We start from the raw sequence: 24,525 nt of genomic DNA on the forward strand, positions 1-24,525 counted from the left end.
AGCATCTGCCCGTGTGGAAGCTTCTCGGAGTATTTCTGGGGTTGCTAAGCTGGCTTTTGCTAAGCCTTGGCTAAGGATGGAAGTGCTATGGGGAGGACTCTCTCTTCATGGGAAACCAGGGGGTGGGGCTGGTTAAAACTATTGTTCCTGAAGTGCACCTGATGTCGGCTTCCTATGTGGGTCCCATGTAGGTATCCTGTGGGCTGCAAGTGGGCCCCTGGTGTGTCCCTTGTGGGCCCTTTGTGAGTTCTGTGCAGGCCTGCTGCCCTTGCATTGCTCCCTTGTAGCTTATGTTCCTTGTAGCTGCCTTGTTCCTTCCTGCTCTGTAGGCAGGAACTCAGTGTGTATACTAGTGTAGTGTGGGTTGAGCAGGGCTGGGTAGAGGCTTGTTCATCAGGCGCTGTCTGCATGGTGTGTGTTTAGAGCAGGACTCAGGCCAGGGAACAGACACAGGGGACGAGACTCAAGGGGCCACTTGAGGATGGGCAGGGCTCTGGTGTGAGTATGGACTGGTTAGCCACATGATGCCTGCTCAGCTGTGGTTTTGTAGAGCCAGACAGTGTGACCTGTGTGGAGGGCTCCAGATCTGGTTTGTTTGTGTTAAAGACCCACCCCAAGGGCTGGGAGCTGACCAGGCTCTGGTCACCTCAGGGCCCGTGTTCAGCCAGGGCATGGAAGGCCAGGAGCTATGCTCCATCCCTCAGGCTGTGTCTAGTGAGGGTGTGGGTTGGTATCGCCTGCTGGCTGTGAGCACGATGTCCTGGTATCAGGCTTTGACCCTGCCTGGGTAACCAGAAAGATCGGTCTGGAGCCCTGATTTCAGGCTGACCGCAGGCAGAGACTCCCTCTAGCAGGCAGCTTCTGTGGCTGGCTGGCGTGTTCTCTTTCCCTGAGGGACAGGAGACAGCTCTGAATGCAGAGCTTTAGCAACACTAGGAGCTGCCAGGCAGGCACAGAGCAGCCTCTCGAAAGAACCAGTTATGGTTAGACTGCAGGGACCTGGCAGAGTACTTAGTCCCAGGTCCCAGGGTCATCTCTAGGGGACTGCTGTGGTCCAGAGGACAGTACGACCCCAGGATCTCGACTAGGAAATCTGTGTTCACTTGTCATAAACGGTCACAGAGCCCAGAACCCGCCTCCCTTTGTCCCTTGGAACCCCTAAAGGGCTCTGTGCTTCCACCTCAGGATGCAGACCAGCAAAAACTTTTCAGAGTTCCCACTGAGAATCAGTCTAGATTGCGCCTGCCTGGCCCAATTCCATTTTATTCTCATTACAGACCCCAACTGAATAGCACCTCCCTTTTTACCAAGTCAGCCTCAGCGAACACAATAGGATGAACCAAGATAAATGCAGCTCAGTGTGAGCTAGGTTTCTGAGCCAGTGAGTACAGCTTTTCCCCAATAAGCCTTTGCCCCTGTCCCCAAGTACGGTAAACAGCGTCTTGCCTTCCGAAGTGAGGGGGCTGGGAATGGTGCTGTGGTGGGTACTCTCTTGGGAGAATGGGGTTGTGTAGGGAATCGTGCTCCAGGGGAGGGGCTGTGGGCAGGAGCACAGACAGACCCTCCATGCTAGCGTGGCCTTGCTGAGTGACCTTGGGAGCACCTGAGCCATCCTTGCCCATCCCATCTTTGCCTGCTCGGCTGCCTGAAAGGCCACACGGTAAGCTGGGTGTGGCAGCCCCTTTCAACCAGCTCATCTGCCCTCCAGGTGGCCACTAATTGTCAATGCCAAACACTAAAGTCACTGTCCATCTGTCTTAGCACAGGCAGCCTCTGGGAGCCCGGGGTCTGGAAGCTGTTAGTGATGGTGCAGTAAGGGGGTCTCTCACCCTGCCCCATGGACAGGGGATACCCGATGAGGCGGCTGTGTTACCAAGAATGAGGATCAGCTTCCCTCCCACCTCTGTAGACAGGGCTCCTCATATTTTCCTCTCCACACTCACCACTGGCCTGTTCAGGGCAGTCCAAGATCTGGGATTGGCCTCAAATCTGCAAAACAATGTATCTTTTTGCACTTGGAAAACTGCCCTTGAGCCTAACACCAGGCAGGGCCAGGCTGTACTCCATTGAGAGTTCTCCTGGCTGACTTTTACTGGGCATCCTGCCTCAACCAGCAGGACTCCCCCAAAACCTTACATTTGAAAGCCAAGCAGTGTGCTTTGCTTTTTTTTTTTAATTGTTTTTTTTTTTCTTTTGCTATCTCTCTTTCTCTCTTTTTCTTTTTTTTTTTTTGGAATATGCTTCTAGAGACACACACACTTCTACCTGAAGCTTGGGGCTTGGCCCTGCACCTCCGCCCCTCGGCGAAGCTCGTGTGAACCTCCACACTGACTTGGGGGCCTCCCAGTTAGCCCAGGAGGCTGGTCCCTTCTCTCTGAACTGCTGGCCTTTGCTCCTCCTCGCACACTGATGACCTTTGCTTAGAGTGTGGTGGCTTGTCCCCCTCGTGTGCTGTCCCGCCTAACCCTGTGGTCTTGTGTCGTTTCTTCTTCCCTTGCAGGGTCTGCCTTGAAGCGTCTCTGTCTAGGCAAAGAGCACAGCAGTCGTAATTATCGGGTTTTTTACCCCTTGTCCGCTTCCATCGCATGGGCTTAATGTGGCTAGTGTGCATCAGGGTTTCCACGGCTGGACCGGGAGCCGAGGGCCCAGCGGGTAGGCGGGTGTGGACCCGCTCCGTGCCCACCCTCCGTGGGTGCTGCTGGGCCTCCACCTGGCGAGATAGCCGCCCTCAGGCACCCTTGCAAGCCTCCGTGGCTCCTAGAGTTTGTGCATTCTCGCCAGTTCACACCTAACTGGCTTTCCTTCTCCGAAACGTCCATGTATTACCCATCATTAATTGGCTCCTTTTCCAAAACCGTAGGAATGAGTATTTCCTTCAAGTGCTAAAGATGAGTGCCCCTACAGAGGAGAGATGCCGGGACAAAATGGGTATCAGTTTACCTGGGCCGCCCACTGCTCTCATCTCATGCCTCTTTTTTTTTTAATTTTTAAAATTTTTCTGTTTTTCTTTTTGGGCTGAAATGTTCATGTAGAAATAGCAACGTGTGTAAAATCTCATCACTAATGTTTAACTGTTTGTGTCCGTGCTTTTTCATTGCTAGCCTCTAAAGTAAACTATGTTTTGCAATGACTTGTTTGAAGAGATGGTCATTGGGTTATTTATTTAGTGCAGAAAATTTAAAAATTGGCTTATCCAAAATTGCCAGCCAGAAATTATGTACTGGAGGAGGAAAGGGACATAATTTTTAAAAGTTTAAAAGTCCTATTTTGGTCCTTAAAAAAGACCTTTGAGTAAAGTGGCCAAGTGTGCTCACCGTTGTCCAGCTTCACCTAAGCCACAGCCCCAAGCCTTCGTTGGGCATCTGGGCCTCCCAGTTCCTTCTTCTACAAGCTTCAGCATCTTAGTTGGCACCAAGGCTCTGGGTGTTTGTACCCCTTATTTTTATTACATGCTCTGGTAAGGAGAGACATGGTTTCTATGTCTTAAATTCCAGATCCCCAAATCATTATCATTCACGGAAACAGCAGTCCAACCTATTGCAAGCGTCTTCCCTTTGCTGGAAGGATATTGGCAGCTGCTAAGCACTCTGCCCAAAGTATTGTTGAGTCTCCCCTGAATACTCATGTTAGAACTTCTAGTGCAGAAGCCGGAGAACTTTGCCCCTAGTCTGTGTCCAGCTATACCGGCAGTTTTCTGAACTCCCTCACACGGAGGTCTGGTGGTCCTGGGTAGTGTGGGCACAGAGTGGATACTGTGTAAAGCTGCCAGCAGTTGGGATCCTGACCCCGACTGTTGAGATGGGTAATGGCTGCCTGGCAAAGCCCTGTAGCCTAGGATCACTCCACTGTGTCTAAAACTGCTTGGACCCCCAAATGCAGACCATCTCCTGAAGCAAGGTGTTGCCTGGCTTAAGCAAGACCATTGTTTAAATGACTGCAGCCGGCCAGTGGTGCTGGCGGGCGGTGTCACCAACCTGGCCTGTGTGTGCTCCCCAGGGTCCTCCACCAGCAGCCTGGTCCCGGGCCCTGAGCCGGGCCCCCAACCTGCCCTGCACATCCAGGCGCAGGTGAACAACAGCAACAACAAGAAAGGCACCTTCACGGACGACCTGCACAAGCTGGTGGACGAGTGGACAAGCAAGACGGTCGGGGCCACACAACTAAAGCCCTCACTCAACCAGTTGAAGCAGACGCAGAAATTGCATGACATGGAGGCCACAGCAGGCTGGCCTCTGGCCTCTGGCGAGGCACGGGCTGTAAGTGGGGCATGGTGGGGGGGTGAAGGGGGGTGGATTTGCCCAGAGTCGAGGGGACGGAATGGGAGTGAAGCCATGACTCCAGATCTCAGCAGAGCAGTAGGCCCTGACCCTGTGCTGGGCAGTTCCTCGGTGGGACTGGCTAGCAGCTTGCAGATGTGGCCTTGTCCTGGCGGCCCCACCTTCACTGTCTTCCATCAGAACCCAAGCTGGCAAAGTGGGCATGGTCTGCATGACATACCCAGGGGATACCTCTTGTTGCATTTTAGCTCAGGTGTGCCCAGAACATGTGGGGCAGAAGTGAGGAGCTGCTGTCTTTGGTTCTGTTGTGTGATTGTTCCTGGATCAGGACTGCTGACTTCAAAACCTACTTTGAAGGAGTATTCCCCCTTTTTTTCGTCTCCTGGGGGAGTTTGTGCAAGATTATGTTATTTCTCCCTGAAATGTTTAGCAAAGTTTACTGGTGAAGCCATCTGGACCAGGAGGTTTTATTTTATTCTGCTGTTTTTTTTTTTTAAACTTTTTATTTTATATTGGAATGTGGTCAACTAATAATGTGGTCTTAGTTTCAAGGGTACAGCAAAGTGTTTCAGTTATACATACACATGTGTCTGTTCTTTTTTCATTGGTTTTTCCCATTTAGGTTGTTTCCTAATACTGAACAAAGTTCCCTGTGCTATACAGTAGGTCCTTGTTGGTTATCCATTTTTTGGTGGGGGAGGGGGCTGCACTGAGTCTTCACTGTGGCCCGTGGCCTCTTTGTTGCACACAGACTTTTTCTAGTTGTGTGTGGGGGCTTCCCTCTAGTTGTGGTGTGTGAGTTTCTGTTGATTGTTGCACAGACTCCCTAGTTGTGGCATGCAGGCTCTAGAGTGTGTGAGCTCAGTAGTTGCAATGTGCAGGCTTAGTGACCCTGCAGCAAGCATGTGGGATCTTCCCCAACCAGGGCTGGAACTCACATCCCCTGCAGTAAAAGGTGGATTGTTAACCACTGGACCACCAGGGAAGTCCCTGTCCATTTTAAATATAGCGGTATGTACGTCAGTCCCAAACTCCCTAGCTATTCCTTCCCCCATCCTTCCCTGCAGTAACTATAAGTTCATTCAAGTCTGGGAGTCTGTTTCTGTTTTGTAAATAAGTTCATTTGTATCATTTTTTTTAAGACTTTGCATAAAGTAGTGATATTTTACAATATTTGTCTTGCTTGGTCTGACTTACTTCATTTAGTATGACAGTCTTTAAGACCATCCGTGTTACTCCAAAAGACATTATTGATTCTTTTTAATGGCTAAGTAATGTTTCACTGTATATGTGTACCACATCTTTATCTGTTCATCTGTCCATGGGCCAGTAGGTTGCTTCCATGTCTTGCCTATTGTAAACAGCGCTACAATGAACATTGGGGTGCATGTATCCTTTTGGGCCATGTTTTTGTCCGTATACATGCCCAGGAGAGCGATTACAGGATCTTATGGTAACTCTGTTTTTAGTTTTTTGAGAAGCCTCCATACTGTTCTCTACAGTGGCTATGAAATGAAGTGAAAGTCGCTCAGTCGTGTCCGACTCTTTGTGACCCCATGGACTATACAGTCCATGGAATTCTCTAGGCCAGAATACTGGAGTGGGTGGCCTTTCCCTTCTCCAGGGGATCTTCCTAACCCAGGGATCGAAACCCAGGTCTCCCGCATTGCAGTCTGATTCTTTTACCAACTGAGCCACAAGGGAAGCCCACAGTGGCTGTACCGATTCACATTTCTACCAACATTCTCTTCACACTCTCTCCAGCATTTATTGTCTGTAGATTTTTTGATGATGGCCTTTTATTTTATTTTTTTGAGTGTGGGAAGGTTCAAAAGTTTCAAATGTACAAAAGATTGAAAATTCTTCCGTGAACTCTCAGGTACCCTCTTCCTGTGAGCTGTGATTGACATTTTGCTGGTATGTATTTGTCACATCTCTCTCCATCCCTTGAGGGTAAGGTTTCCATTACGGATTTAATTTCCTTTACAGTTTTAGTACCATTTAGGTTTTCTATTCTTTCTGTTAAATTCTGCTTTTCTAACAATTGGTACATCTCTAAATTTATCTGTTTTCCAATTAATTGACATAGAGTTGTTTGTAATATCTTCTCTTCACAGTTTGCAGGGTTTGCAGTGATGTCTTGTTTTTTATTCCTGATAATCGTGATTTCTCTGAGTTTATAAATTTTATTAACCTTTTCAAAGTGCACATCACTTTGATGATAATTCTTTATTGTATGCTTCATTAGTTTCTTCCTTTTATTATTTCTTTTATCTTTGGGTTACTTTTTTCTAGAAAATTTCTTGAGATATGTAGTACATTGATTTTGAGCCTTTCTCCTTTTTTAATATAGGTATTCAGACTATAAAATTCCTTCTACTGGTATTAGCTGCTTTCCAAAGATTTCGATATATAGCATTTTCTTTAGCCTTCTGTCCAAATATTTTATGGTTTCCATGGTGATTTGAGGTAATATAGTAATTAATTGAGGTAATATAGTTATTAGTGTCTTCTCAGGTGGTAAAGAATCCGCCTGCCAAGCAGGAGACTCAGATTCAATCCCTGGGTCGGGAAGATCCCCTGGAGAAGGGAATGGAAACCCACCCGAGTATTCTTGCCTGGGAAATCCCATGGACAGTGGGGTCTGGCATGCTGTATTCCATGGGGTTGCAAAGAGTTGGACACAACTGAGCAATATAGTTATTAATCTTTTTGTTAGTGTTTTTGTTTGTTTGTTTGTTTTTTAGCCTAAATGCACTGTGATAAGAGAACAACTTTTGTGTGTTTTCAGTCCTTTAAAACTTACTGGGACTGGATTCTTGACCCAAGTTGTGAGTCTTGGTCACTGCTCCATAGGTGCTTGAGGTCATCCCTTTTCATTCCCTCTCATATCCATACTCCCCGTCTGAACTTCCTCTGTTCCTCTTCTGTAGCACCCTCCTGACACTGCACCTCCATTAAACTCCTCAAATCTCTGCTCCATTATTCTGGGACAGAATTGAGAGCTCATAACCTGGCCCCAAGGCTCTGCAGGGTCTGCACTCAGGCCTCGGGCAGGCTAGTCTCTGTTTTTCTGTTCAGACTCCACCACATCAGCTCTCTGTATCTGTGCTGGCCCAGGTCCTCTTGGTCAGCTCTGCTGATGGTGTTGTTCAGATATTTGCGATTCTTAATACGGTTTTGGTTTTTTTCTTAACTATTCATGACTGTCCATTTCTAGAACTTTCTTGTTATCCCAGATAGAAACTACTCAATAAGAAACAACTATCCAGCCCCTCTTTCTGGTAACTCTGGTTATCCAGCCACTGGTAACCACTATTCTACTGTCAGTCTCTGTGAATTTGACTTCTCTTCTTACCTCATGTAAGAGGAATCATACAATATTTTCCCTTTTATCACTAACCTATTTCATTTAGTATAATGCTTTCCAGGTTCAGTTTTTTTAAAAATTGTGGTCAAATACGCATAACATAAAATTTAACATCTTAACCTTTTAAAAATATATACAGTTCAGTGGTATTAATTATATTTATGTTGTCCAACCATCACCACTATATGTCTACAAAATTTTTTCATTTTGTAGAACTGAAACTTTACACTCAATGAAAAATAATTGCCTATATATGCCCCCCTTTAGCCCCAGCCCTTTTCAACTATCTTTCTGTCTCTGAATGTGACTTCTTTAAGTACCTAATATAAGTAGAATCATAGAGTATTTGTCTTTTTGTAAATGGGTTTATTTCACTTAGCATAAGGTCTTCAAGTTTCATCCATGTTGTAGCATAAGTGAGCGTTTTTTTAACACTGAGTGATAGTCTGTTGTATGTACATGCCACAATTTTTTTATCCATTCATCCATTGATGGACACTTGGGGTGCTTCTATCTTTTAACTGTTGTGAATAATGCTACTATGAACATGGGTATATAGATATTTCTTTGAGTCTTGGCCTTCAGTTCTTTGGGGTTCTAGAAGTGGAATCACTAAATCATATGGTATTTATAATTTTAACTTTTTGAGGAGTCACCGAACTACTTTCCAGAGCAGCTGTACTATTTTACATTCCCACCAACAGTACATAAGGATTCCATTTTCTCCACATCCTTGCTAACACTTTTTTTTTTTTTTTTCTTGCTAACACTTTAAAAAATTTTTCTGATTTTTAAAAAATAGTAGTCATCTTGATAGGTATGAAGTGGTATCTTCTAGTTTTTAATAGGTGATGTTGAGCATCTTTTCAGGTGCTTATCAGCCATTTGTAGGTCTTCTTTGATTAAAGTCTTTTGCCCATTTTTAAACTATAAACAAAAGAAATTTATTTCTCACAGTCCTGGGTGCTGGATGTCTGAGATAAATGTATCAGCATGCTAGGTTGAGGGCCTTCCAGGTTTCAGACTTCTTATTGTATCCACCATTGTATGGTGGAAAGAGCTTTTGAATTGAGTGTTTTTGTTGTTGTTGAGTTGGAAGAGTTCTCTATATATTCTGGATATTAATCTCTTTTCAGATAATATGATTTGTAAAAATCATCTTCCATTCCTTGGGTTGCCTTTTTGCTCTGTTGATAATGTCTTTTGATACATAAACGTTTTTAATTTTCATGAAGTCCAGTTTATCTATTTTTTCTTTTATTGCCTGTGACTTTGGTATCATATCCAGTAAATCATTGCCAAATCCTATATTATAAAGCTTTCTCTCCATGTTTCCTTCTAAGAGGTCTCTAAAGATGCTAAGAGTTTAAATATCTGTAGCTCTTATGTTTAGAGCTTTTAATCCATTTTGAGTTAATTTTTATATGTGGTGTTTGGTAAGGGACTAGCTTTATTCTTTTGCGTGTTGATATCTAGTTGTACCAGCAGTATTTGTTTTAAAAAAAAAAAAAAGTGTTCTCTTCCCATTGAATGCTCTTGGCACTCTTGTTGGAAGTCAATTGGCCAGATATGCAAAGGTTTATTTCTGGATTTTCTATTCTATTCCACTTATCTACAGTCTATCCTGTTGTTAACGTTACAATGTTTTGATTTCTGTGGCTTTGCAGTAAGTTCTGAAGTCAAAAAGTCAGAATCTTCCAATTTTGATCTTTTTCAAAATTGTTTTGGTTATTGGACTCCCTTAAAAATCCAAATAAGTTTTAGGATGAGTTTTTATATTTCTTGAAAAAATGCTATTGAGATGTTGATAGTGATTCATTGAATCTGTTTAGATTCATTTTGGGTTGTATTGACATCGTAGCAATATTGTCCTCAAATCCATAAATATGGGATGTCCTCCCATTTATTTAAGTTTTCTTTAATTTCTTTTGGCAGTATTTTGCAGTTTTCAGTGTATAAGTCTTTCAACTCCTTAGTTTAATTATTCCCAATTATTTTATTCTCTATGTTTAAATGTAATTGTTTTCTTAATTTCCTTTTCAAATTATTCGTTGCTAGTGAATACAAATACAACTGACTGTGGTGTGTTGATTTTGTATCCTGCAACTTTGCTAAATTCATAAATTCTAGCAGTGTGTGTGTGTGTTCTTTAGGGCTGTCTGCATATAAGAACGTGTTATCTCCGAACAGAGGTAATTTCACTTCTTCCTTTCCAGTTTGGATGCCTTTTATTTCCTTTTCTTGCCTAATTTATCTGGCTAGAACTCCAAGTACTATATTGAATAGAAATGGCAAAAGTGGCCATCTTTGTCTTTACTTAGAGGAAAAGCTTTCAGATTTTTCACATCATAATGATATTTCACATCTTTATGATGTTAACAATGGGTTTTTCATATATGGCCTTCATCATACTGAGAATATTCTGTGTTATTTCTAGTATGTTGAGTGCTTTTGTCATGAAAGAGTGTTAGATTTTGGCAAGTGGTTTTTTGCATTAAGATGATCATAGTTTTTCAAACTTTCATTCTATTAATGGTATATTATGTTGATTGATTTTCATATATTAAATGATCCTTGCATTCCTCAGATAAATTGCACCTGGTCATGGTTTATACTCCTTATATACTATTGAATGCAGTTTGCTACTTTCTGCATCAGTATTTATCAAAGGTATTAGGTTGTAATTTTTTATTGTGATATATTTATCTGGCCTCGATAGTAGGGTGATGCTGGCTACATATAATGATTTAGGAAGTGTTCCCACCTCTTCAGCTTTTTGGAAGAGTTTGAGAAGTATTGGTATTAATTCTTGGTACAGCTTACCAGGGAAGTCATCTTATCCTGTGGCTTTTCTTTGTTGAGAATTTCCTTTTTTCTTTTTTTTCATTTATTTTTATTAGTTGGAGGCTAATTACTTTACAATATTGTAGTGGGTTTTGTCATACATTGACATGAATCTTTTTTTCTTAATAGTTCAATCTCAATACTTGTTATAGGTCTATTCAGATTTTCCTGTTTCCTCTTGAGTCTGTTCTGAAAGTTTATGTGTTTCTAGGAATTTGTATATTTCATCTGAGTTATCCAATTTGGTGGCTAAAAACTTTGCCAAATTTTTATCTTTTTAAAACAACAAGTTTTGATTTCATTGATTTTTATTTATTTTCTTTTCTGTATCTTACTTGTAATCTTTATTATGGTATACATTTAAGTTGTTGACTTAAGATCTTTCTTTTTTAATGTAGACTTTTACAGTTCCAAATTTCTCTCTGGACATTATTGTATTTTCCTTTTAATTTGTTCTAAGGTGATTAGATATGATACACAGAGTACCTGAAGAACTATGGACAGAGGTTCATGACATTGTACAGGACACAGGGATCAAACCATCCCCAAGAAAAAGAAATGCAAAAGAGCAAAAACAGTTGTCTGAGGAGGCCTTACAGATAGTTGTGAAAAGAAGAGAAGCTAAAGGCAAAAGAGAAAAGGAAAGATACACCCATCTGAATGCAGAGTTCCAAAGAATAGCAAGGAGAGATAAGAAAGCCTTCCTCAGTGATCAATGCAAAGAAATCGAGGAAAACAATAGAATGGGAAAGACTAGTGATCTCTTCAGAAAAATTAGACATACCAAGCGAACATTTCATCCAAAGATGGAGCACATAAAGGACAGAAATGGTATGGACCTAACAGAAGCAGAAGATATTAAAAGGTGGCAAGAATTCCCAGAAGAACTGTACAAAAAAGATCTTCACAACCCAGATAATCTCGATGGTGTGATCACTCACCTAGAGCTAGGCATCCTGGAATATGAAGTCAAGTGGGCCTTAGGAAGCATCACTACGAACAAAGCTAGTGGAGGAGATGGAATTCCAGTTGTGCTATTTCAAATCCTAAAAGATGACGCTGTGAAAGTGCTGCACTCAATATACCAACAAATTTGGAAAACTCAGCAGTGGCCACAGGACTGGAAAAGGTCAGTTTTCATTCCAGTCCCTAAGAAGGGCAATGCCAAAGAATACTCAAAGTACCACACAATTGCACTCATCTCACACGCTAGCAAAGTAATGCTCAAAATTCTCCAAGACAGGCTTCTACAGTACATGAACCGTGAACTTCCAGATGTTCAAGCTGGATTTAGAAAAGGCAGAGGAACCAGAGATCAAAGTGCCAACATCCGTTAGATCATAGAAAAAGCAAGGGAATTCTAGAAAAACACCTACTTCTGTTTTACTGACTATGCCAAAGCCCTTGACTGTGTGGATCACAACAAACTGGAAAATTCTGAAAGAGATGGGAATACCAGACCACGTGACCTGCCTCCTGAGAAATCTGTATGCAGGTCAGGAAGCAACAGTTAGAACCGAACGTGGAACAACGGACTGGTTCCAAATAGGAAAAGGAGTACGTCAAGGCTGTATATTGTCACCCTGCTTATTTAACCTATATGCAGAGCACATCATTCGAATGCCGGACTGGATGAAGCACAAGCTGGAATCACAAGATGAAAGCACAAGATTGCTGAGAGAAATATCAATAACCTCAGATACACAGATGACACCAGCCTTATGACAGAAAGTGAAGAGGAACAAAAGAGCCTCTTGATGAAAATGAAAGAGGAGAGTGAAAAAGTTGGTTTAAAACTCAGCATTCAAAAAACTAAGATCATGGTATCCAGTCCTGTCATGTCATGGCAAATACATGGTGAACCAATGGAAACAGTGACAGACTTTATTTTCCTGGGCTCCAAAATCACTGCAGATGATGACTGCAGCCATGAAATTAAAAGACAGTTGCTCTTTGGAAGAAAAACTATGACAAACCTAGACAGCATATTAAAAGCAGAGACGTTACTTTGCTGACAAAGGTCCTTATATTCAAAGCTATGGTTTTTCCAGTAGTCATGTTATGGATTTGAGAGTTGGACTATAAAGAAAGCTGAGCGCCAAAGAATTGATGCTTTTGAACTGTGGTGTTGGAGAAGACTCTTGAGAGTCCCTTGGACTGCAAGGAGATCAAACCAGTCCATTCCAAAGGAAATAAGTCCTGAATATTTATTGGAAGGACTGAAGCTGAAACTCCGATACGTTGGCCATCTAATGCGAAGAACTGACTCATTTGAAAAGACTCTGATGCTAGGAAAGACTGAAGGCAGGAGAAGGGGACAACAGAGAGTGAGATGGTTGGATGGCATCACTAACTTAATGGACATGAGTTTGAGCACACTCTGGGAGTTGGTTGGACAGGGAGGCCTGGCATGCTGCAGTCCATGGGGTTGCAAAGAGTCAGACCAAACTGAGTGGCTGAACTGAAGGTGTTTTCTGGTTTTGCTTGTGATAATGTCTTTGACTATTTGGTTGTTTGAGTTTGTCATCCACTTTCTGTGTGTGTGTGTGTATGCCAGTCATCTAGTTTTTAAATTTCATCCATTGTGTTAGAAAGTATACTTTGTATGATTTATATCTTTCAGAATTGTTTTGTGGCCTAGTTCAGTTCAGTCGCTCCTGTGGAGCTCTTGCAGTCAAGCCCTGCTGGCCTTCAAAGCCAGGTGCTTTTGGGACTCCTCCCTCTGATATCAGAGCCTCAGGCTGGGGAACCTGACTTGGGGCTCAGAGCTCTAACTCATGTGGGAGAACTTCTGCGATGTGATTAATCTCCAGTTTGTGGACAGTCCACCTAGTGTGTATGGGATTTGATTATTCCAAGTACACCCTTCCTACCATCTTGTTTTTGTTTATTCTTTATATCCTTTGATGTAGAATATCTTTTTTGGCAGCTTTCAGTCTTTTTTATTGATGGCTCCTCAGCAGTTTTGTGTGTGTGTGTGTGTGTGCTCCTGAGAGGGGGTTAGCCCAAGCTCTTCCTGCTGCACCATCTTGGATGAGCTCTCAAGAGTTTTATTTCACATCCTTTTACTTTCTTTTTTAAAAACTTTTTAAATTGAAGTATAGTTGATTTTTATTATTTATAATAAGTATAGTTATTTATTTTTAATAATATATTTTTATTAGTTTCAAATGTACAGCATTGTGAGTCAATATTTTTATAGATGTATATCATTAAAATTATTATAAAATATTGGCTATATTCCCTGTGCTGTATAATATATCTTTGTGGCTTATTTATTTTATGCATATTGGCTTATACCTCTTAATCTCCAGCCACTGTCTTGCCCCCTCTCCCTCCAGCTTCCCACTGGTAGCCACTAATTTATTTTCTGCATATCTGTAAATCTGTATTTGTTTTGTTATGTTCATTTTTTTTTAGATTCCACATATATCTGATCAGATACAGTATTTGTCTTTCTCTCTCTGACTTATTTCACTAAGCACAATACTCTCCAGCTTCATCTGTATTGATACGAATGGCAAAATTTCATTCTTTTGGCTGAGTAATATTCCATTATATATATAAACTACATATCTTTATCCATTCATCTGTTTCTTAGGTTGTTTCCATATTTTGGCTATTGTACATTATGCTGCTGTGAACATGCATTGAGGCACATGTATCTTTTTAAATTAGTGTTTTCATTTTCTGTTGATTCATACCCAAGAATGGAATTGCTGGATCATATAGTGTTTCTAGTTTCAGTTTTTTGAAGAACCTCTATAATGTTTTCCATAGTGGCTCCACCAATTTGCATTCCCATCAACAGTGTACTAGGGTACCCTTTTATCAATATCCTTGCCAATGTTTGTTATTGGTGATCTTTTTGGTTACAGCTATGGGGAAACAGTGGAAACAGTGGCTGACTTTATTTTTGGGGACTCCAAAATCACTGCAGATGGTGATTGCAGCCATGATATTAAAAGACGCTTACTCCTTGGAAGGAAAGTTATGACAAACCTAGACAGCATATTAAAAAACAGAGACATTACTCTGCCAACAAAGGTCCCTCTAGTCAAGGCTGTGGTTTTTCCAGTGGTCATGTATGGATGTGAGAGTTGGACTATGAAGAAAGCTGAGCGCCGAAAAATTGATGCTTTTGAACTGTGGTGCTGGAGGAGACTCTTGAGAGTCCCTTGGACTGCAAGGAGATCCAACCAGTCCATCCTAAAGTAGATCAGTTCTGGGTGTTCATTGGAGGGACTGTTGCTGAAGCTGAAACTCCAATACTTTGGCCACCTCATGTGAAGAGTTGACTCATTGGAAAAGACCCTGATGCTGGGAGGGATTGGGGGCAGGAGGAGGAGGGGACGACAGAGGATGAGATGGTTGGATGGCATCACCGACTCAATGGACATGAGTTTGAGTGAACTCCGGGAGTTTGTGATGGACAGGGAAGCCTGGCGTGCTGCGATTCATGGGGTCGCAAGGAGTCGGACACGACTGAGCAACTGAACTGAACTGAACTGATTCTGATAAGTGTAAGGTGATACCTTATTGTGGTTTTACATTTCTCTGATTACCAGTGTTTAAAAGCTTTTCATGTGCCTTGGTCATCTGTATGTTTTCTTTGAAAAATATCTATTCAAGTCCTCTGCCTATTTTTTTAATAAGGTGTTTTGTTTATATTGAGTATATGAGCTGTTTATTTATTTTGGATATTAACCCGTTATCAGTCATATAATTTGTGGATATTTTCTCACTTTCAATAGGTTGTCTTTTCTTTTGGTCAAAGGTTTCTTTACCTGTGCAAAAGCTTTTAAGTTTAATTAATTCCCACTCGTTTATTTTTATTTTTGTTTCCTTTGCCTTAGTTTTGTAGTCTTTAGATTATAGACCTTTTGCCTCCTTGATTAAGTGTATTCCTAGATATTGTATTCTCTTTGATGCAATTTTAAATGGAATTATTTTATTGCTTTGTCTTTCTGATAGTTGATTGTTAGTGTTTAGAAAAGCAGTAGGTTTCTGTTTGTCAATCTTATATCCTACAACTTTATTGGATTCATTTATTAGTTCTTAGTTTTTTGTTAGGACTTTAGAATTTTCTATATATAATATGTCATCTGCAAATAGTGACATTTTTGCTTTTTCCTTTCCAATTTGGATACCTTTTATTTCTTTTTCTTATCTGATTGCTGTGGCTAGGACTGGAAGTGGCAAAAGTGGGTATCCTTCTCTTGTTCCTGATTTTAGAGGAAACAGCTGAGTATGTTAGCTGTCAGTGTGTCCTAAGTGGCTTTTGTTATGTTGAAATATGTTTTTTTCTGTACCAACTTTGATGTGAGTCCTTATCATGAATGGAAGTTGAATTTTGTCAAATGTTTGACCTGTGTCTATTGAAATGATCATGTGATTTTTATCCTTCCTTTTGTTAATGTGGTGTATGACACTGATTGACTTGTGGATTTTGAGCCATCTTTGCATCTGTGAAATAAATCACACTTGATTATGGTATATGATCATTTTTATATCTTGTTGAATTTGGTTTGCTAATATTTCTGAGGATATTTGTTTCTGTATTCATCAGAGATATTGAAGTAATTTTATTTTTTGGGTAATGTCTTTTTCTAAATTTATCAGGGTAATAATAGCCTTGTAGAATGAATTTTGGAGTGTTCCCTCCTCCTCATTTGTTGGAATTGTTTGTGATGCTAGGTATTAGCTCTTCTTATTATATTTGGTAGAATTTCCCTGGGAAGCCATCTGTTCATGGACTTTTGTTTGCTGGGAGTTTTTTTTTTTTTTTTTGAACACTAATTCAGTTTCTTATTGATCTGTTCAGTTTGTTTATTTCTTTCTGATTCAGTCTTTGAATGCTTTGTGTTTCTCAGATTTTTATCCATTCCTTCTAGGTTGTTCACTTTGTTGGCATATAACTGTCTATAATATTCTGTGACAGTATTGTGTTTCACTGATATTGGTTGTAATCTTCTGTTTCCTAAATACTTTGCTTATTTGAATTCTCTTTCTTTCTTAATGAGCCTAGCTAAAAGCTTATCAATTTTGTTTATCCTTTAAAAAAATCAGCTCTTGCTTCCATTGATCTTTTCTATTTTTTGTCTCCATTTTATTCACTTCCTCTCTGATCTATTATTTTTCAATAAAGATCAGTAAAAATATTATTTTAAAATAATGCCTTAATTATTTCTTTACTTGTGCTGACTTGAGCTTTGTTCTTTTTCTAATTCATTTAGGTGGAAGATAGCTTGATTTTTCTTGTATGCTCAGATATGTATGTATCATTATAATCTCCCCTATTACATCTACTTTTGCTGCATCACATCAGTGGTACAAAGGTGTGTTTTTGTTTTTATTTCTCTGTTTTTTTCTGATTTCTTCTTTGATTTCTTCACTGACTCATTGTTTCTTTTAAAGACATGTTATTTAGGCTCCATGTGTTTGTGTTTTTTCTTCCGGTAACTGGTTTCTAGTTTCATACTGTTGTGGTTGAACAAAAAAGCATGATGTAATTTCAGTGTTCATATATTTATTGACACTTGTTTTGTGGCCTAGTCTGCGATCTATCCTGGAGCACATTTCCATGTGAACTTAGAATGTGCATTCTGCTGTTTTGGGATGGAATGTCCTATATATTTATCTATTATGTACATCTGGTCTAGTGTGTCATTTAAGACCACTATTTCCTTATTGATTTTCCATCTGTTTGAATATGTTCCTTGATATAAGTGGAGTGTTAAACTCTCCTACTATTTTTCTATTATTGTCAGTTTCTTGTTTTTTATGTCTGTTAATATTTGTTTTCCATAAATTTAGTTGTACCTATATGGGATGTGTATATATTAATGAATGTTATATTCTTTTTTTTAATTGATCACTATATATATATATATATATAATATATAATATATAATGCCCTTCGTTTTCTTTTTTATGGACTTTCCTTTAAAATCTTATTTGTAAGATGTAAGTATTGATACCAGCTTTCTTGTCATTTTCATTTGCATGAAAAATAGTCTGCATGTCCTTTGAAAAACTTATTTATTTTAACTTATTTTTTGCCTATGCTGTGTCTTCATTGCTCCTTGCAGGCTTTCTCTAGTTGTGGTGAGCAGGGTCTACTCTCTAGTTGCAGTGCACAGGCTTTTCATTGCAGTGACTTTTTTCATTGCAGAGCTCAATCTCTAGAGTTAGTCTTCAGTAGTTGTAGGCATATTGGCTCAGTAGTTGCAACACATGGGCTCAGTAGTTGTGGCACATGGGCTTAGTAACCCCACGGCATGTAGAATCTTCCTGGGCCAGGGATTAAACCCATGACCCCTGCACTGACAGCTGGATTCTTAGTAACTAGACTACCAGGGAAATCCTAGTGTGTGTGTCTTTTTTTTTGAGTTTACTTTCTATTGAAGTATAACATGTGAGTCTTTTTTTTTTTTTAATTGAAATAACTTAGTATTTTTTTTTTCAGTGAGTTTTGTCATACATTGATATGAATCAGCCATAGAGTTACACGTATTCCCCATCCCGATCCCCGCTACCACCTCCCTCTCCACCTGATTCCTCTGGGTCTTCCCAGCCCACCAGGCCCGAGCACTTGACTCATGCATCCCACCTGGGCTGGTGATCTGTTTCACCATAGATAATATACATACTGTTCTTTCGAAACATCCCACCCTCACTTTCTCCCACAGAGTTCAAAAGTCTGTTCTGTACTTCTGTGTCTCTTTTTCTGTTTTGCATATAGGGTTATCGTTACCATCTTTCTAAATTCCATATATATGTGTTAGTATACTGTAATGTTCTTTATCTATCTGGCTTACTTCACTCTGTATAATGGGCTCTAGTTTCATCCATCTCATTAGAACTGATTCAAATGAATTCTTTTTAACGGCTGAGTAATATTCCATGGTGTATATGTACCACAGCTTCCTTATCCATTCATCTGCTGATGGGCATCTAGGTTGCTTCCATGTCCTGGCTATTATAAACAGTGCTGCGATGAACATTGGGGTGCACATGTCTCTTTCAGATCTGGATTCCTCAGTGTGTATGCCCAGAAGTGGTATTCCTGGGTCATATGGGAGTTCTATTTCCAGTTTTTTAAGAAATCTCCACACTGTTCTCCATAGTGGCTGTACTAGTTTGCATTCCCACCAACAGTGTAAGAGGGTTCCCTTTTCTCCACACCCTCTCCAGCATTTATTGCTTGTAGACTTTTGGATAGCAGCCATCCTGACTGGCGTGTGATGGTACCTCATTGTGGTTTTGATTTGCATTTCTCTGATAATGAGTGATGTTGAGCATCTTTTCATGTGTTTGTTAGCCATCTGTATGTCTTCTTTGGAGAAATGTCTGTTTAGTTCTTTGCTCCATTTTTTGATTGGGTCATTTATTTTTCTGGAATTGAGCTTCAGGAGTTGCTTGTATATTTTTGAGATTAATCCTTTGTCTGTTTCCTCATTTGCTATTATTTTCTCCCAATCTGAGGGCTGTCTTTTCACCTTACTTATAGTTTCCTTTGTTGTGCAAAAGCTTTTAATTCAAGAATAAAAGCAGGATATAAAATTAACACACATAAATCCCTTGCATTCCTATATACTAACAATGAAAAAACAGAAAGAGAAATTAAGGAAACAATACCATTCACCATTGCAACAAAAAGAATAAAATACTTAGGAGTATACCTACCTAAAGAAACAAAAGACCTATACATAGAAAACTGTAAAACACTGATGAAAGAAATCAAAGAGGACACAAACAGATGGAGAAACATACCGTGTTCATGGATTGGAAGAATCAATATTGTCAAAATGGCTATTCTACCCAAAGCAATCTATAGATTCAGTGCAATCCCTTTCAAGCTACCAATGGTATTTTTCACAGAACTAGAACAAATAATTTCACAATTTGTATGGAAATATAAAAAACCTCGAATAGCCAAACTAATCTTGAGAAAGAAGAATGGAACTGGAGGAATCAACCTGCCTGACTTCAGACTCTACTACAAAGCCACAGTCATCAAGACAGTATGGTACTGGCACAAAGACAGAAATATAGATCAATGGAACAGAATAGAAAGCCCAGAGATAAAACCACGACCCTGTGGACACCTTATCTTTGACAAAGGAGGCAAGGATATACAATGGAAAAAAGACAACCTCTTTAACAAGTGGTGCTGGGAAAACTGGTCAACCACTTGTAAAAGAATGAAACTAGAACACTTTCTAACACCATACACAAAAATAAACTCAAAATGGATTAAAGATCTAAATGTAAGACCAGAAACTATAAAACTCCTAGAGGAGAACATAGGCAAAACACTCTCCGACATAAATCACAGCAAGATCTTCTATGACCCACCTCCCAGAATATTGGAAATAAAAGCATAAATAAACAAATGGGACCTAGTGTGTGTGTCTTTAAAAAGAGTCTTTTGCACACAAATGGGTCCAGTTATCTGCTCTGTCTTTTGATTGAAACATTTAAAGTGATTATATACAGGTGTGCATTTAACTGCTATTTTGTTACTTGTTTTCTGGTTATTTTTGTCATTCTGTATTCTTTTCTTCTTCCTTTAGTTTCTTCCCTCTGATTTGATGATTTTGTTTAATGATATGCTTGTGTTACTTTCTCCCTATTTTTTGTGTATCCATTGTAGTATTTTGATTTGTGGTTACCATGAGGTTCATATATGTTGACCTATATATCTGTTTGCTTTTTTTTTAACTGGTAGCCATTCTAAAGGGCATTTTACTAGCCTCCCCTATGTTTTGTGTTTTTGATGTCATATTTTACATCTTCATGTATATACATTAACTGTTTATTGTAGTTATAGTGGATTTTCTAACTTTTGTCTTTTAATCTTTGTACTAGCTTATGTTGAGTGATTGATCCACAACCTTTTCTATATATTTGTGTTTACTTGTGGGGTTTTTCCTTTCCTATAAATTCTTACTGGCATCACCGACTCATGGACATGAGTTTGAGCAAACTCCAGGAGTTGGTGATGGACAGGGAAGCCTGGCGTGCTGCAATCCATGGGGTCTCAAAGAGTCAGACATCAGTCACTACTGAGTGATCAAACCTAACTGAACTGATAAATTCTTACATCTTGTTGCACCCCTTTCTTTTCCACGTGGGGAAAAGAATTTAAGACTACTTTTAGGATTGGTTTAATATTGATAAACTCCTTTAGTTTTTCCTTATTTGAGAAGTTTTTTATTTCCCTTTCAACTCTGAATGATAGTCTTACTGGAAATAATCCTAGTTGTAGCTTTTTCCCTTTTACCACTCTGAGTATGTCATGCCATTCCCTTTTGGCCTGCAAACTTTCTGCAGAAAAATCAGCTGATAGACTTATGGGTATTCCTTTGTATGTGACTTTATGTGACTTTTTCTCTGGCTGCCTTTAATTTTTCTCTTTAATTTAACTTTTCCCATTTTAACTATGATACATCTTGGTCTATATCTCTCAGTTCATCTTGTTTGGAATACTCTGAACACCTGAATATCTGTTTCCTTCTTCAGGTTCATGAAATTTTCAGCCATAATTTCATTAAATACATTTTCAACCCTCTCCACTCTCTCTCTTCTCTTCTGGAACCTCTATAATGTGAATGTTAGCATACTTGATGTTGTCTCAGAGGTTCCTTAAACTGTTCTCATATTTTAAAAATTTGTTTACCTTTTTACCATTCTGGTTGGGTGATTTCCATTATTCTGTCTTCCAGATCACTTATGTATTCTTCTCTTTTACTTAGTTTTCTTTTAATTCTTTCTAGTATGTTTTTCATTTTAGTTATTTCATTCTTCAATTCCGACTGGTTTTTGTACTTTCTAGTTCCTTGTTAAAATTCTCTCTGTGTTCATCTGTTCTTTTCCCTAGTTTGTTTAACATTCTTATTTCCAATGCTTTGAACTCATTATCTGGTTATTTCTCTCTGTTCTCATTGGTGGTTTTTTCATTGTTCTTTCATTTGAAATACATTGCTTTGTTTTCTCACTTTGCTTAACATTTTCTCTTGCCGTGAAATTAGGTGAAACTGTTACCTCTCCTGATCTTGATGTACTGTACTTCATGTGGAAGCATCTCTATGCCGTCTGCCTGTGCTCAGTGGTTTTGATGTGAGAGCTGGATCTGATGTGAAAATGGGTCATGTCTCCCCTCAGGGTGTGCTGTCTGGTATCACCTGGTGGGTGATGGGGCTGGAGGTGGAGGGACTAGAGCCATAGCCAAGTGTGAGCCGAAGCTTCTTCTATGCTGAGTGGTCATCACTACCTATCAGGGGTGGGGACTTGTCCCCAAGTGCTGAAGCAGGGGTGGTATTCAAGTTGGTTGCTTTCCCTGTAGGTATGCCCTCTACCCTCTCCTAGAAATGGCACTTTTGCCCCAGGAGGCACAGTGCCAGAGAAGAAAGGGCTGCAGTGGGCACCAGGTGTGGGGCAGGGTGTACACTGGAACAGTCTCAGCAGGCTAGTCAGCTCCAATCAGCTCCTGATCTGCTGCCTCTGAGTACCAGCAGTGGCTGTACTTGCCCCATTTATATGCAGGGTTAGGTCTGAGCCAGCTCCACCCCCAGCTCCACACGCTCCTTAGCAATGGTAGCTTTCAGCCTGGTGGGAAATCTCCAGAGGTGGAGGGGCTGGGCACATGCTAGGCAGTTTCATGAAACTCTCCAGAATGCCATCCTACACTTCATTCCTGGGAGTAATCAAACTTGGGTCTAGGTTTCTAGGTTTCTCACCCTCCTCAAAGTCCAGTTGATTTTCAGACCGCTGAAGAAGACTTATATCCTTCTGAAACTCCTATACTGTAAATGTCAGCATCTTGGGCCCCAGGGCTGATGTACCAAATATGTAGGTCAAATCACCACCAGGAGAGATCTAGCGACCACCACATATCACCCTTCTCTTCTGTGGGCCCAGATCGCAGCCTGATAGCTCTTTTTGCTTCTTATATGACTCATATGGCTCTTTCTTTTACAGCTTTTATTTTAGAAAAATTTTTCTTTCCATTTCCAGTTTATTTTCAGAGAAAGTTGCTCCATGTATTAGATGTATTTTTGATGCGTTCATGGGGGAAGGTGAGGTTGGCATTGAAAGGTTGGTGCTGAACGATAAGACGCGGGATTCTTGGCCTCCGGAGGAGACGAATTCAGTCCGGGGCCAGAGACGAGGCTGAATCGCTCAGAGCTTTCGTGTAATAAAGTTTTATTAAAGTATAAAGGAGATAGAGAAAGCTTCTGACATAGGCATCAGAGGGGGCAAAAGAGTACCCCCCCCCCTTGTCTTTAGCTGTATGTTATATAGTCACTCACAGTCTGTTAATGAAAAGAAAGGAATGTCATAAAATTTAAAATGGCACCAGATAATTCATCCTGGCCATAAAATGATTGACTTGAATCTCCTAGAAGGGCAGAATACCAACAAATAGTTTCATTTACATAGATTAGGGGAACAATACCTGAGTAAGTAGGTTGGGCCATTTGGCGGAACCAACTTGAAGATAGAGTCTGGGGTACATTAACATAGCTTAAGACAACATTTCCATAAGAAAAAGAAATGTATTGGTTAACTCAAGGTTTGAGAGTAGTTAGCTTCCGTGAAACCAGGTGTCATGGCAACACAGCACTTTAAGAGAAACCTCCTTTTAAATTTGTATCGGGAAGAAAAAATATCTGGTTTTTTTCCTCCTCCCGCTTAAGAGAGATAAAAACGTCTGGCACTTGCAGCCTCTTTCCTCCGTTTGGAGACCCCTGGCCTTCCTGCCTGTTACCCTCTCAGCATCATCTTCCTACTCTGCCACCCTGATCTCCCCTCCTCCATCCTTTACTTTCGGCGTCTTTGTGTTTTTGTATCTAAAGTGAGTATTTTGTAGACAGCATATAGATCACTTGTGCTTTTTTATCCAGTCTGCCAATCTCTTATTTGGAGATTTCAATCCACTTACATTAAAAGTAATTATGGATAATAAAGGGTTTCTACTTTTTTTTTTTTCTGTATGTCTTACAGTTTTTTATTCCTCAATTACTTCATTATTGCCTTTTAAAATTTTTTAGGTTTTTTTTTGTAGTGTGTTGTTTTGATTCCTCCCCTTTTTAACTTTTCTGTATATATTTTTATTATTGATTATCTTAGTGTTTAAAATTAAATCTTAACTTTATAACAGCTTTATTTGAATGATACCACCTTGTTTCAATAGTGTGAGAACACTACTTCTGTTTGTCTCCATCCCTTCTCCTTTGTGTTTTTGCATAGATTGCATCTTTATACATTGTGCACCCATTCACATGGATTTATAATTGTTATATAATGTATTTGCCTTTTAAATCATATAAGGGAAAAATAAAACCAAAATTACAATAGTATTGGCTTACATATTCAGCTATGTAGTTGCTTCATTTATTTCTTCTCATGACTTTTGAGTTACTATTATCCTTTCATTCCAACCTGAAATGAAAGTTTTTCATTTAGCATTTCTTGTGAGGCAAATCTTTTAGTAACAACCTGCCTTTGTTTTTGTTTATCCAGAAGTCTTAATTTCTCTTTCAACCTGCTCAGTGTAGAATCTTGGTTGACAATCTTTTCTTTCTGTACTTCAAGTATTTTTTCCTGTCTTTAGTTTTCTCTTCTTGATAGGCTCTGTACACTTATCTTCTTCTTTTTTTTCTTTCTGTTTCTTAGAATTGACTATTTCAATTATATGGTCTCAAATTTGCTGATTCTTTTTCTGCCTCCTCAGATCTGCTTTTGAGCTCCTCTAGTGGTATTTTAATTTTAGTTATTATCCTTTTTAGCTCTAATATTTCAGCTCTGATATTTTATAACTTCTTTGATTTCATTGATATTTTCATGTTGTTCATTCGTCATTGTCCTGATTTCCTTTTTGTCCATGTTTCCTTTAATTCTTTGAACATATTTAAAACAGTTGATTTAAAGTCTTTATTTTGTAAGTACAGTGTCTAGACTTCTTCAGGGACAGTTTCTATTAATGAGTTTTCCCCTTTGTATGGATCATACTTTCCATTTTCTGTG

The 24,525-nt window shown here is 39.8% G+C and overlaps 1 protein-coding gene across 9 annotated transcripts in view; it reads left to right on the forward strand.

Moving 5' to 3' along the window:
• WNK2 (WNK lysine deficient protein kinase 2) overlaps window positions 1-24,525 on the forward strand; it is a 146,152-nt gene that overhangs the window by 116,779 nt on the left and 4,848 nt on the right. For 6 of the 9 annotated variants that reach the window (XM_065946745.1, XM_065946744.1, XM_065946750.1 and 3 more), the window contains 2 exons: window positions 2,501-2,545; window positions 3,997-4,256. In XM_065946745.1, coding sequence (XP_065802817.1) covers window positions 2,501-2,545; window positions 3,997-4,256 — 305 coding nt within the window. The remainder of the gene's footprint in view (window positions 1-2,500; window positions 2,546-3,996; window positions 4,257-24,525) is intronic. The other 3 variants (XM_065946747.1, XM_065946751.1, XM_065946753.1) reach the window with 1 other exon arrangement.

Source organism: Muntiacus reevesi, chromosome 10 (genome assembly GCF_963930625.1).
Source record: "Muntiacus reevesi chromosome 10, mMunRee1.1, whole genome shotgun sequence".
Taxonomy (NCBI): Eukaryota; Metazoa; Chordata; class Mammalia; order Artiodactyla; family Cervidae; genus Muntiacus; species Muntiacus reevesi.